At 30.6% G+C, this 13,553-nt stretch overlaps 1 protein-coding gene across 1 annotated transcript in view; it reads left to right on the top strand.

Annotated features, from left to right (window-relative positions):
* The window catches only part of LOC129914179 (sodium/potassium/calcium exchanger Nckx30C), a 264,053-nt gene that overhangs the window by 69,687 nt on the left and 180,813 nt on the right, over nucleotides 1-13,553 (top strand). The window contains exon 2 of the mRNA XM_055993307.1: nucleotides 13,116-13,154. Within this exon, the coding sequence (XP_055849282.1) occupies nucleotides 13,116-13,154 (39 nt within the window). The remainder of the gene's footprint in view (nucleotides 1-13,115; nucleotides 13,155-13,553) is intronic.

Here is a 13,553-nt window from a genome sequence, read left to right as displayed (position 1 = left end):
AACGTATTGCTTCTTTCCTCTTTTTTTCAATAGAAAATAAAAAAAAAACTAATGTCATTTCCGGTAAAATAAATTTCAAAAAGTAACTGAATATTTGCAATCACAACTGTATTGATTCGTATAAAAATCAACAAGCTCAGGTTTTGGCATAGTTCAAATGTCGAAATTAAGGATGTAGAACGCACTTAATCATATGTATAGTTGCCTCTCGCATATATTTGTGTAGGTATATTTCGCCCATTAAAAATCGTAAAATAATATAAAACCCAAGACGAGAGTTCTAAAAAGCCTCTTAAACGAAATATGAAAAGAACTCTACACTGAACTAAAAAAAAAAAATATATATGAACACACACACACACACACACTATAACGGAAAAACATTTCCTTTTCGTGCGAAATAAGGATATTTCATTAACATTGGATTTTCTTATACTTCACTCTCTCTCTGTAGCCTTTGGAACTTTGGTATTTCGACTTTTGTATGAATTTGGCATGAAATTCAAGAAAAAAAAAAAAAATAAAAACTCACTACACACGAAACAAAAGCAGAATTAGATGGTGTGCAAGATATCGGCTAACCCGGACTAAAATTTGGGCCAAAACTTTTCCCCAATGGGTGTGTGGTGGCGGTTGAGGTGGCGGCCGCGGCGGTAGAAAAGTCTCTATTGTTCTCGTCGTCTCAACGCCTAGTCCCAAAAAGTTCCAGCAAGTAAGGGTATGGGGACGTGTGGGGGTTCATTAAATTGAAAAGAAAATGGGCACTGAAATTAATGTCGGTCATTCAAATTGTGGGATGTTGTTTAGCGATAAAGACACGGTGAACTTGTAAGTGCTCTATGGGTCCACAACATAAAAGGTCACATGTGAACTACAGTGGAATATGGAACGTCATCGTTGGTTGTCAAACAGGGATTTTTTTTTTTTTTTAAATTTATTTTTTGTTTTGTTCCACAACTTGGTTGGCATGATTTCGAGTTGACTTTAATGGGCTTAGGATAGACATCATAGATTGTTATGTGTGCTTGATCTGAATACAAAGTGAAGTCGTGAAGGAATTTTCTGTTCGTTATTGTTATTAGAGCTCATAATGAATAGCAAGACAAAATGAAGGTCTGAGTACTGGCACAAGCACTAAAAATAAGAAGGTCAACATAAATGAGGAAGTGATTAAGACACACAATGAGTTTGGTAAATCAAGTTTATAATAAAAACAAAACAAAAACAAAGCAAAAAAAAAACGAGTCAAAAGAACATGCAAAGTTGCTATAGCTATGTCCTTGGGCGGAAAGATGTTCATCTAGAAATAAAATTTTTTTTACCAAACTGAGAGTCACCAAGAAGTGAAGAGGGCTAATGGCTCGAGATTTTCAAGGAGCCATAAAAAAAATATGAAAACCCACTTTTTTATAAGGTATTCTGGAGTCCTGGTTTGTATCTAAGCCCTTGTTAAGCTGGAGGATGGATGGTGAACATTTGAAATTAAAGTACATAATTATAGAAGATATCTCAGATTCTTTATGTTCTTTTACGCAAAGCTGAATATTTAATCTGAAGTTGGTGGAATATTAAGGTCACAAGACTAGAAAAAAAGACGAAACGCCTTTAGGAAACAAATAGGAAACTGAATGAGTTTTTATTGTTGTCTAAATATTGTTTTTGTTCTATTTTTTTATAGGGATGTACTTGGTTACTGAAAATTCTTGTGAAATTAGAAAAAAAAATCAACAGTAAAAAAAGCTAACTGTTTTGAATTGGAGGTTTTTCGAAAATTCACAAGAACTGAATTTAATCGAAAACGTGTTAAGATTTTTAATTATAAAATAACCAAATTCTAATAACAAATAAAATGGTCCTTCAGCGTTTTAGTTTGATCCATTACTTTTTGGACACCCTGCAGGCACAACTATAAAAATGTTAATTGTAATGTACAGTCCTCTGTTCTTCCGTGGAATGCACGGAACTGTATGTAATTCAGTATCAAAAATACTAAATTGTCTTATAGCATTGGTGGGAATACGCCACACCTAGAAGTGGTTAAAAACTTTATTGAAAACGCGTTACATAATTAAGCTAATTTAATAGAATTTCAGATTGACTACTTTCGCTGCAACCTGTCAATTTCCCAACGCTTTTCCCTAATTTGACTTTTTGTTTAAAACTATTTTTTGTAAATCCTTTTAAAAAATGGTGTTGAAGTTTTTTACTTAAAATAATTCTCAACAAACCCATTTAAAGCAATTTTTTGGTCATATTTTTTAAAAGAAATATTTAAAAGGAAAAATTAAATCATCATATAAGAACTGCTGCTTTTTGGCGTCAAAAAATCAGATGCATGGCCATTTCATTTCATATCAATTTTGAAAAAAATGTTCAATGTCCCAAATTGGTAAAAAATACTGTTAGAGTTATTATTAGATTTTGATATTTTCAATTCGAATCCGAGATCAAATAAAATCTATGACGTCACTTTTCGAAGAAATGAAACGCAGTTTGGAGCTGTTAAATCTCAAAAACGTGATGCCATACATTTCGGATTCAAAATTCAGAATATCAAATCTTTTGCTTCAACGAAAAATTAAATGCTAACTAACATAGTTGGCTACAATTTAACATCAAAATAGTCGATTTTCGAATGCAAATTGGCGGGAAAGAATTAAAAATTCAAAGATTAGAATGATTTTGACGGAAAACAGCAGAATTATGGAAATATACGAGAATTGAAATTTAATGGTTTGTAAAAAGAACAGAAAACCAGATGTAAAAATGTTTAAAAACTGACTTAAAAACTTGCTTGAGAATTTGTATTACTATGTCTCAGGAGACCGCCCCCCGATGAATTCTAAAATCGCAATATTATGATGCGTCAAATTTCAATTGCATGGCAATTTCATTCCAAATTAATTTTGAACACAATGTTCAATCTGACTCCAAATGTCCCAAATCGGTAAGAAAAATACTTTAAGAGCTATTATAAGATTTTGATAATCTGAATTCGAACCCCAAGTCAAAGATACTCTATGCCGTTCCGTTTCGATAATAACACCGGCAAACAATAAAAAATGGGAAACGGGTCGTTATTCTGTTTCCTAAATTCTGTATGGCCAAAATCTTGAATGGGCTATATCATCGGAACATGAATCTTATCATGCCATCAATGCATCGAGCAACAACGAAGTTCTTTTAATCGATGGAATGACTTCATTCGGACTAAATCAATTAAACAATGTCAAAAACCGATTTGGTAAAATTTTAGACCTGGTATACTTTTCTGACCTTAATAATTCTGATGGAACTACATTACTCGCCGATACGAAGCTCATTGATGAAGATCGACATCATCCTGCATTATCTATTTCGTTAAACTTAAATATTAATAATGTAAGTTATCATTGTAAGAATATGCATGAATTCAACTTTAAAAAATGTAATTTTTCTGAACTCTTCCGCTTATTGGATGGTATTAATTGGAACATCTTGTTTTTAAATATTAGTTTCGATGAAATGGTCTTTCGTTTTTATAAAATCATGTTTGATTGTTTTTTAGAGACCATTCCGTTACGAAAAATAAGAAATTTAAGTAATACTCCACCGTGGTTTGATCAACATATTAAAACTATTAAAAATAAAAGAAACAAAGCGTGGGTGAAGTTAAATCGATCCTGGAGTATTGAAGCTCAAAATGAATATACTAGACTTAAAGATGAATTTATCAACTACTCCAATTTTCTTTATTCGGACTTTATACTTAGAACTGAAGATAATCTTAAATCTAATCCACAAAATTTTTGGAAATATGTAAATCGTAAAAGAAAATGTGATGGTTACCCAACTAATATGAGCTACCAAAATGCAGAAAGTCATTACCCAGAGGACATTGCAAATATGTTTGCCGAATATTTCCAGTCTGCTTTTGAAAAATCTTCTTCTTGTGATACTTACAATACCTCTACTGTTAATGAGTTTTCACATCTTAGTAATATTAACTTTTCTATTTCTGAGGCAACTATCTTAGAATATATTAAAAAATTAGACGATTGTTTAAATCCTGGTCCTGATGGTTTCCCCGCTTTTATGTTAAAAAAATGTGCAATATATATGTCGTATCCGTTGTTTTTACTTTTTAACCAGTCTATAATTACCTGTAAATTCCCGACACTTTGGAAAAATGCATTCCTTATTCCAACTCATAAGAAAGGTAAAAAAAATTTAGTTCTAAATTATAGGCCAATAGCTAAACTATCTGCTATACCCAAAATGTTTGAATCTATTATTTGTGATGTTTTGTCTTTTCATTGTTCCTCCGTTTTATGTGACAACCAACATGGCTTTGTTAAAAAGAGATCCACTATTACAAATTTGTTACAGTTTACTACATACTGTATTGACGCGTTTGAAAAAAAACAACAAGTTGACTGTATTTTCACTGACTTCAGCAAAGCATTTGACAAACTAAGCCACAATATACTTTTAAAAAAACTGCAAAATATGGGTCTTAACGACAGATTTGTTTTATGGGTATCTTCATATCTAAAAGATAGGTTATATAGTGTTGTTTTTAAGAGTGAACGTTCTAAATGTTTTACTGTTAACTCTGGTGTACCTCAGGGTAGCCATCTTGGCCCGTTATTATTTGTACTATTTATTAATGATCTTCCGTCTGTCCTAGTAAATTCTTTGTCTCTTATATATGCTGATGATGTAAAAATGTTTCGTACAGTCAACTCTGCAAATGACTGTGATCTTTTACAAAGAGACCTTCAACGTTTTTGGGAATGGTGCAATATTAATGGTTTAGTTTTAAATATTGACAAGTGTAAAACAATGTGTTTTACACGCAAAAAAAATGTGATTGTCTATAATTATGCGATTAATCTATCACCACTAACTAATTTGTCTAGTTTCACTGACCTTGGGATAGTATTGGACTCAAAATTAACTTTTACTGACCATTTTGACTACATTATTAAAAAAGCTAACATGACTCTTGGTTTTATCAAAAGATTTGCTCGGGAATTTCGTGACCCTTACGTTTTAAAAACTCTTTATGTCTCATTCGTAAGATCCATTTTAGAATATGGTTGCGTTATATGGGCGCCATATTATGCGGTTCATATAAATAGATTGGAGTCCGTTCAAAGAAGATTTATGAGATTTTGCTTAAGATTTCTACCATGGTCAAATCGAATTAACTTGCCACCTTACGCTCAACGTATTAATCTAATAAATCTTCCATTTCTTACCAGTCACAGAGCGTATCTACAATTTTGTTTTATGGTCGGGATAATAAATGGATCGATTTCAGCTCCATCGATCCTCTGTCGATTAAATTTCATTGCTAGTCAGTATAGCTTGAGAAGGCAGTTGCCAATTTCTAACATTTTCAGTAGATCAAACTACGGTGCTAATAGCCCTTTAAATCTTTTAATCAATATTTACAATAAAAATTCAAATATAAATAACTCCAGCATTGAAAATATAAAATCACTTAACTTTAAAAAAATATTCTTTATTCAAAATAACCCATAATGTACATTATATGTAAGTTTTTCTTTTAGTTTTGTAATAATATAATACCTATATATGTAATCTTAATTTTTAAGAAAATGTACTTATGTATATCGTTAGTATTTAACGAATAAACTTTGATTCTGTATTTCAATAAAAAATTCTGTATGAACATAATTCTGGTATTCCATTATTCTGCTTTTATATTATTCTGTATTTCAAAATTCAGTTTTCAAAATTCTGGAAATCCATTATTCTGCTTTTTGGAATTCTGTGTATTCCACACCTATACCTTTTTGTCTTTTCTATTAAACAATTTGTATTCAATTAACAAATTAAGTATAACTGTGTATAAGAGCCGTTTGGTAAAACGCAAGTTAAGGATTTATGTTCTACATAAAACCTAATGTGACAGTTTTCGCAGAGGAAAAATTAGGGAATAAGAGATTATGTTCTACATACATAAATATTTAAGTTTCGTTTCAGACCTTACAAAAAAAGACAAAAACAAATAAAAAATAACAAAAAAAAAAAAATACAAAATGGTGAAATATGTAGGTATGAAGTTTCTTGGCTAAATATTACTAGTATTTTGGTATTTAAGATATGTTATTCAAATTCAATCCAATAGCTGTAAGTCATATGCAAATTAAGGAGGTACTTTACTTCAACATTTTCTTCAAAGAAAATACCAAAAATCTGTACTCCAAAATTCTGTAAATGATAAAAGAAAAATTGTTTTGGTAATGAAAAAAAGTGCGCACTTTTTTTCATTATCAAAACAATTTTTCTTTTATCATTTACAGAATTTAGGAATACAGAATTTTGTATTTACAGAATTTTAAAATACAGAATTTTGAATTTACAAAATTTTGAATTAACAGAATTTTAAAATACAGAATTTTGGAATCCGATATTGGCACATACAGAATTTCGACCCCAACCCAAAAAAAAAGTCTCATGCACTTGGGACCAGACCTATGTTTCTATATGTTTTTGGACCCGCTGAGTCCAAATCTCAACTCCGTTTCGACCGGTCACCCTCCTGTTTTGAGCAAAATTCAACCCCATAAAGGTCTTAAAAATTCAAACAAAATGCAGTCACAGCTCAAAACTGGAAGGTGATCGGGCCAAACGGATTAAAAATTCAGCGGGTCCAAAAACATATTGAAAGATAGGTCTGGTCCCAAGTACATGCCAATTTTTTTTGTTTTGTGCCGGTGTAATAATACATTTTGAAGTTGTTATACCTCAAAATTAAATTAGTAAGAGAGAGTTAAACAGTGTTGCTTATTTAGAGAGAAAAAAAATCCAATATTAATAGCTCTAAGAATATGAGAGAGTGAACGTTTTTTTATCAATTGTTTGAATTTTTTGAATTTAATATGAACAGTTATACCCGAATTCAAGATCAGACACCTTTTTGATATCAATTTTCCTAAATTTCTGGACAGCAGACCATCGTATATACATATCGTCGGTGAAACCAGAAAAGTGTGTAACTCCAAATTTTCTGAAAATTAGATTTGAATACCATCTGTTAGACAAACCTAATATCTACCTTCCTTAAACTCAGAATCCCCTTAACATTCATAGCTTTTATTTTATTAGCAAATTAGAAAATGAAAACTCATACAAATGCCTTCAAAACGATTTGGTTTTTTTGCTCTCCTATAAAATTTGCTAAAATGGAGTTACACAGTTTTCTGGTTTCACCGACGATATATTATATATTTCTATAATAGGTATACACTATCGTGGCGGCGAACCTATGTAGTATTAGTGCATTTCACCACTTTTTCGAGATTGCGCTCATTGTATAACGTCGGGAGCGGGTCATAATTCTGCTTGTCAAAATTCTGTACGACAAAATTCTGTAGGGTCAAAATACTGTAATACCATAATTCTGTACGTCATTATACTGTAAATACAAAATTCTGTACGTCAAAATACTGTATCAACAAAATACTGACATGCAAAATTCTGTTTTCTAAAATTCTGTACGGCAAAATACTGTATATCAAAATTCTGTAAAAATGCTGTAAAAAAATATCGTTTTGATAATGTAAAAAAGTGCGCGCGCACTATTTTACATTATCAAAACGATATTTTTTTACAGCATTCATATCAAAATTCTGTAAAAATGCTGTAAAAAGATATCGTTTTGATAATGTAAAAAAGTGCGCGCGCACTTTTTTACATTATCAAAACGATATTTTTTTACAGCATTTTTACAGAATTTTGATTTACAGAATTTTGATGTACAGAATTTTGAAATACAGTATTTTGACCAACCAGAATTTTGCTATACAGAATTTTGACTTTCAGAATTTTGTTCCTACAGCATTTTGCACATACAGAATTTTGACATACAGTATTTTGGCATACAGTGTTTTGAATACAGAATTTTGCAACATACAGAATTTCGACCCCAACCCGTATACGTCGATACAAGAGTTCTAAGATCGTTTCTTCTCACGATAGTACTATGAAAATATATACATATGTATTAGGTTGGGTAAAATAAAAATGAAAATTCGTATTTTTTTATTTTGTACTCAGAAAATACGATTGCTGGACACCTCTAGAATATACTCACCAAATATGAGCTCTTTATCTTAATCGGAAGGTCCTGCGCTTTGCAATTTTTCATTTTTACATCAATCTTCTACAAAAAAAAAATTATTTTTTTATGTATCGACTTTTAAGGAAATTTCTTTACATATTCTTGTAGGAAATGGAACGCTCTACAAAAAAGGCTTTGAACACTTTCTTTGAACACAGTCTTTGACATCAAATTGATTGCTATAACCGTTTAGAAGATATTCGTATCAAAATCGCAATGCATGCGGATCCTAAGAAAACTATTGAAATCAGTGGGCATTGGTTTGGATACGAATATCTTCTAAACGGTTAAAGCAATCAATTTGATGTCAACAACTTTTTTGTAGAACATTTAAGCCCCTACAAGAATTTATCTTGTTAATTTGATAATAATGACTTTTCAGTGAATTAGAAAATTTTGAAAAGTAAAAAAAGTTTTTATATTTTTTTTTTTAACTTTGACCTCGAATATCTTTCAAATGGTTAGATTAATAAAAAAAGTTAATAAAAGTTTGTGAAGCAATCTGTTTCCTACAAGAATATGTCCTGCCCATTTGATTACTATACTTTTTCAATTTGTTACAAAATTAAGAACAAAAAACGAATTTTTAAAGATTTTCTCAATTTTTGGAACTCTAATATCTTTTATACAGTTAGATAAACGAAAAAAGTGTTCAAGGCCATTTTGTAGAGCGTTCCATTTCCTACAAGAATATGTAAAGAAATTTCCTTAAAAGTCGATACATAAAAAAATAATTTTTTTTTGTAGAAGATTGATGTATAAATGAAAAATTGCAAAGCGGAGGACCTTCCGATTAAGATAAAGAGCTCATATTTGGTGAGTATATTCTAAAGGTGTCTAGCAATCGTATTTTCTGAGTACAAAATCAAAAAAACGAATTTTCATTTTTTTGACCCACCCTAATACATATACAATGTAGCAGACTACAGTAGCTGAAATTGTCTCTTTCCCACAATAATATATAGGTACTACTTCACCACAAATGACAACCGGACCTGAACAACCCGACACGAAAAGCTACCAGAAAATTCTAAAAACAAAAACAGTAGGTACACATAGACAATTTCATAGAAATTTAGTTAAAAACAATGACAATACACCGAATAAAAAATTTGATAATAACAGCTATCAAATTAACATTTTTCAGTGACAAAAGTCGTCCAACAATTAAAATATCAATTTTGATATTTTATCATATAATTTTGACATTTTTTAATTTCAGGTGGGATAGTGAAAATTTCACCTTGACAATTGAAATATCATTTTGACATTTTTTTAAGTTTAAGTGGATAGTGAAAATTTCACTTTGACAATTAAAATATCAATGTTGACTAGATTATACGTTTTAGTTTATTACAATGAAACCTATTTCTTTCCTTTTCATTTTTATTATCTTAAGAATTTTCTTTCTTTTTTCAAAACTTTACTGAAAGGGAAAATTCTTTACAAAATAATGGTGATATTATTTTTTCTATTATAGGTGATATAATTGTTTTGTTATTTTCTCCCAAACTATGTGAAGTAAAATCTTAGTGCCGATCAAATTTTCTCAGTAAATCATACATTTTACTTCGAAAAAACACAAAGCGCCTTTAAATTAGTACACATTAAGAATTTTTTATTTAATATTTTTCAATAATTTGGAATGAGAAATTGATATGAAGAAATGATAATAAAACATCAAAAAAAAATTCCAAAATGTGACATTTAAATATCATTATGATAATAAAAATGTTGTTTTAACATTTTAAGAGCCAATTTTTCAATCTTCTAATAAACAGTCAGTTAACTGTTCGACGAATAAAGTTATTAGGCTTATAAACAATCAGATAAAAACATTGAATTTTTCAATCAAGAATAATTTATTCTACAGAATAACAAAAAAAAAAATTGTCAAATTCAAAAATATTTAAAATTAAACGTCATTTTTATTCATGATTGTTTTTGTTTTCTTGTATTCCACTGTACTTTTTTTTTAATTCTTTCAAAACAGCTTTGACAACTGACACAATGGGCAGGTTCAGAAACGTTAGGGACTAAATATTTAGGTAAATTCTCGTTCTCTGATTGGTCAACTGTCAAAAAAAATCCTTCCAATTTAGGTAAATTTATTGGAAAGCTGACTGGAAAGTTAGGCAAGAAAATTTTCCCTAAAAGTTTAGGAAAGTTTTTTTTGTCAACATGACAGCTGATTGTTTTTAATTACAACAGAATTCAATCTATTTGTGTAAAAAACGAGTAAAAAGTGCATTATAGCCCCTAATATTTCCTGAACGTGCCCAATATTTTTGTTGAGATTATTCCTTAGAATAATTTTTATTCGTCTCTGAAAGAAGCAGATAGTTTTATTCTTAGGAATAAGCTATATCTGCCTGTTGAAAAATTGATTTTTTCTCTATCCTTAAGAATAAGTACTAACTGACTGTTTAACTGACTATTGAAAAATTGGCCCTAAATATCATAAAACACATTTTATAGAGCATTTTTGACTGATATTTAAAAAATGTTAATTTGATATTTAAATAAAATGCACGACTGGGTCGCACGAACTTGCTCTTGGAGTTAAAGTTGCTTAAATTTTTAAGACTTTTTATATAGAAATTTGGAAAAAAAAAATAAAATTCGTTTAAAAAAAAATAAAATAAAATCTGAAATTAAATTGCCCTCCAAAACAAGTATGCAGTTTTGATTGATATATTAACGTGCATATTTGGAAAAAAAATTTTCAAAATAGTTAGTTACAACTGCAAAGGGATCTTCCCAGACAGTACTATGAAATATTAAAATCGTACATCTCAGACCGATTGTTTAGAGTAAGGTACGATCAAGAATATTCGGAATTGAAGAAAATAGAAGCCGGTGTACCACAAGGAAGTGTCCTAGGTCCTACCCTGTATTTACTATACACAAGGGATATCCCAGTTGGGAATCACACCATAATGGCTACTTTTGCAAATGATACCGCAATTTTGGTACCCGACAAATGTGTCTCTAGGGGAGCAGTAAAGCTGCAATATGCCGTCGACACAGTCAGAGATTGGACCGAAAAATAGCGTATCAAACTCAATGAAACAAAATCTTCACATATAAACTTTACAAATAAAAAGATAAACAATATTCCAATATTCATTAATAATCAAGCTGTACCTTACGCCAATACGGCCAAATACCTTGGAATGACTTTGGATGCAAAGCTAAAGTGGAAAGAGCACATCAAAAAGAAAAGAGAAGAACTAAACTTGAAATATAGAAAAATGTACTGGTTACTTGGTAACAACTCTGATTTATCAACCCAAAACAAAATAATGCTGTATAATCAAGTACTAAAGCCTGTTTGGACCTATGGTATCCAATTATGGGGCTGTACAAAGAAAACAAATACCGAAATCATCCAAAAATTCCAAAACAAAGTCCTTCGTGGAATAGTTAATGCACCTTGGTACATAAGAAATAGCGATCTACATCGTGACTTACAAATAGAAACGGTTACAGAAGTTGTTAAAAAATACGCTGTATCGCATAATCAGAGACTGCAAAGTCATACCAATTCTGAAATGGTGTCCGTCTTTAATACCAGAAACCATGTTCGGAGATTAAGAAGAACCAAGCCTCATGAGCTTGTGGTCTAAAAAATATGGGAAAGTATTAAAAGTTTAAACTTCCCCCAAAGTGATTTTACAAAGTTAAGAAAGAAAAATCTGATGTCGATCTCTCAAGATTGGTCCTGGTAAAGAGGTGGTTTTAGTGGTTAAGAGTCCCACACTACTTGGTGTCGAATACTGCCAAGTGTCTTTTGAAGATTTCCTCCCGTCAAAAAAAAAAAAAAAAAAAAATAGTTACAGCCGTTTTTTAAAAAAACAATTTTTTATAAATAATTTTTTGGAAAAAAAGTTTTAAAATAAAATTGTAACGCCATTTTGTAGAAATCACTAATCAACATCTAAAAACAAAATTTCAAAAAAATTCCAATGTCCCGTTTTCGAAAATTTGATTTTTCAAAAAAAAATTTTCAAAATATTTTTAAAAATCGAAAAATTATTTTTTTGGAAATTTTATTTTTGGTTTATATTTAAATTATATAAATGCTTTTTCACAAAAAGTTTCGTTGAAATCGAATAAGAAGTTTCGGAGATATTCGAATTTGAAAAAAAAAACGGTTCTATGGCAGGTACCGTTAATAATGATTTTCAAAAAAAAATTTTTCATTGAAATATAGACCTTAGCTTAAAAGTAACATTTGAATTTTTTAAATAAAATCGTTGGAGCCGTTTCGAGATATTTCAATTTTACTAAAATCGGTATATGACAAGTACCGTTATTTTTGGTCCAAAAAAATTAATTCCAAAAACCCCTCTGGAGAGTTGCCAAATAACGCTACATACCAAGTTTGACATTAATCGGTCCATCCATTTAGGCTGTAGCTCCTTAGACAGACAGACTGACAGACTGACAGACTGACAGACTGACAGACTGACAGACTGACAGACTGACAGACTGACAGACTGACAGACTGACAGACTGACAGACTGACAGACTGACAGACTGACAGACTGACAGACTGACAGACTGACAGACTGACAGACTGACAGACTGACAGACTGACAGACTGACAGACTGACAGACTGACAGACTGACAGACTGACAGACTGACAGACTGACAGACTGACAGACTGACAGACTGACAGACTGACAGACTGACAGACTGACAGACTGACAGACTGACAGACTACCTATTATAAGTTAAGTTAAGTTAAGTTAAACAAATTGTGTATATTTTTGTTCAAAGAAAAAATCGTTAATTGAATAAAAGGCTTACCTACTTAAAAAAACAACCATATTATAACATTATTCACTTTCCATCTATTATTTAAAACTATGAATCAAAAATCAAACTATCATAAGCAAAATAAAAAAAAACATTTCTGTAGTCTCAATAGTTTATTACGTCTAACTAACGATTTTATTTGAATTCTCATTCCAGATAATTCATCTACCTTCTCCTTATCAGACTACTTCTTCGGTAAGTTAAAAAACCTGAATCAAAAAATCAACAAAGTTCTCGATTCCGGAACGGCGAACATTATTCGTTTCACAGCTTTTTTCACCAAACCGTTCACACACAATTTTGATTTACTATTTACAAATCGAATTTCTTTCCTTTCCTTTTTTATTTTATTTATTCATTTTTATCGTTTTGGATAGGACTTTTTTTTTTGTTGCCCCTGCTTTGTATTTAGGACGACAAAGGCGAAAAACGAGCTCCTACTTTTTCAACTGCTACTTTACACGCGTATCTGTTTTTTTTTTTTTGTTCTATTCTACTATGACCTAGTCTTGTTCCATGCGCAAAAACTCTATACTCTTTCTCTTAGTATAGTATATGCCTCTAACAAAAACAAAGAAACCCTCTTTCTGAGCG

Source organism: Episyrphus balteatus, chromosome 3 (assembly GCF_945859705.1).
Source record: "Episyrphus balteatus chromosome 3, idEpiBalt1.1, whole genome shotgun sequence".
Lineage (NCBI taxonomy): Eukaryota > Metazoa > Arthropoda > Insecta > Diptera > Syrphidae > Episyrphus > Episyrphus balteatus.
Note: the sequence above shows the minus strand (reverse complement) of the source record. Positions and strands in the feature narration are given on the sequence as shown.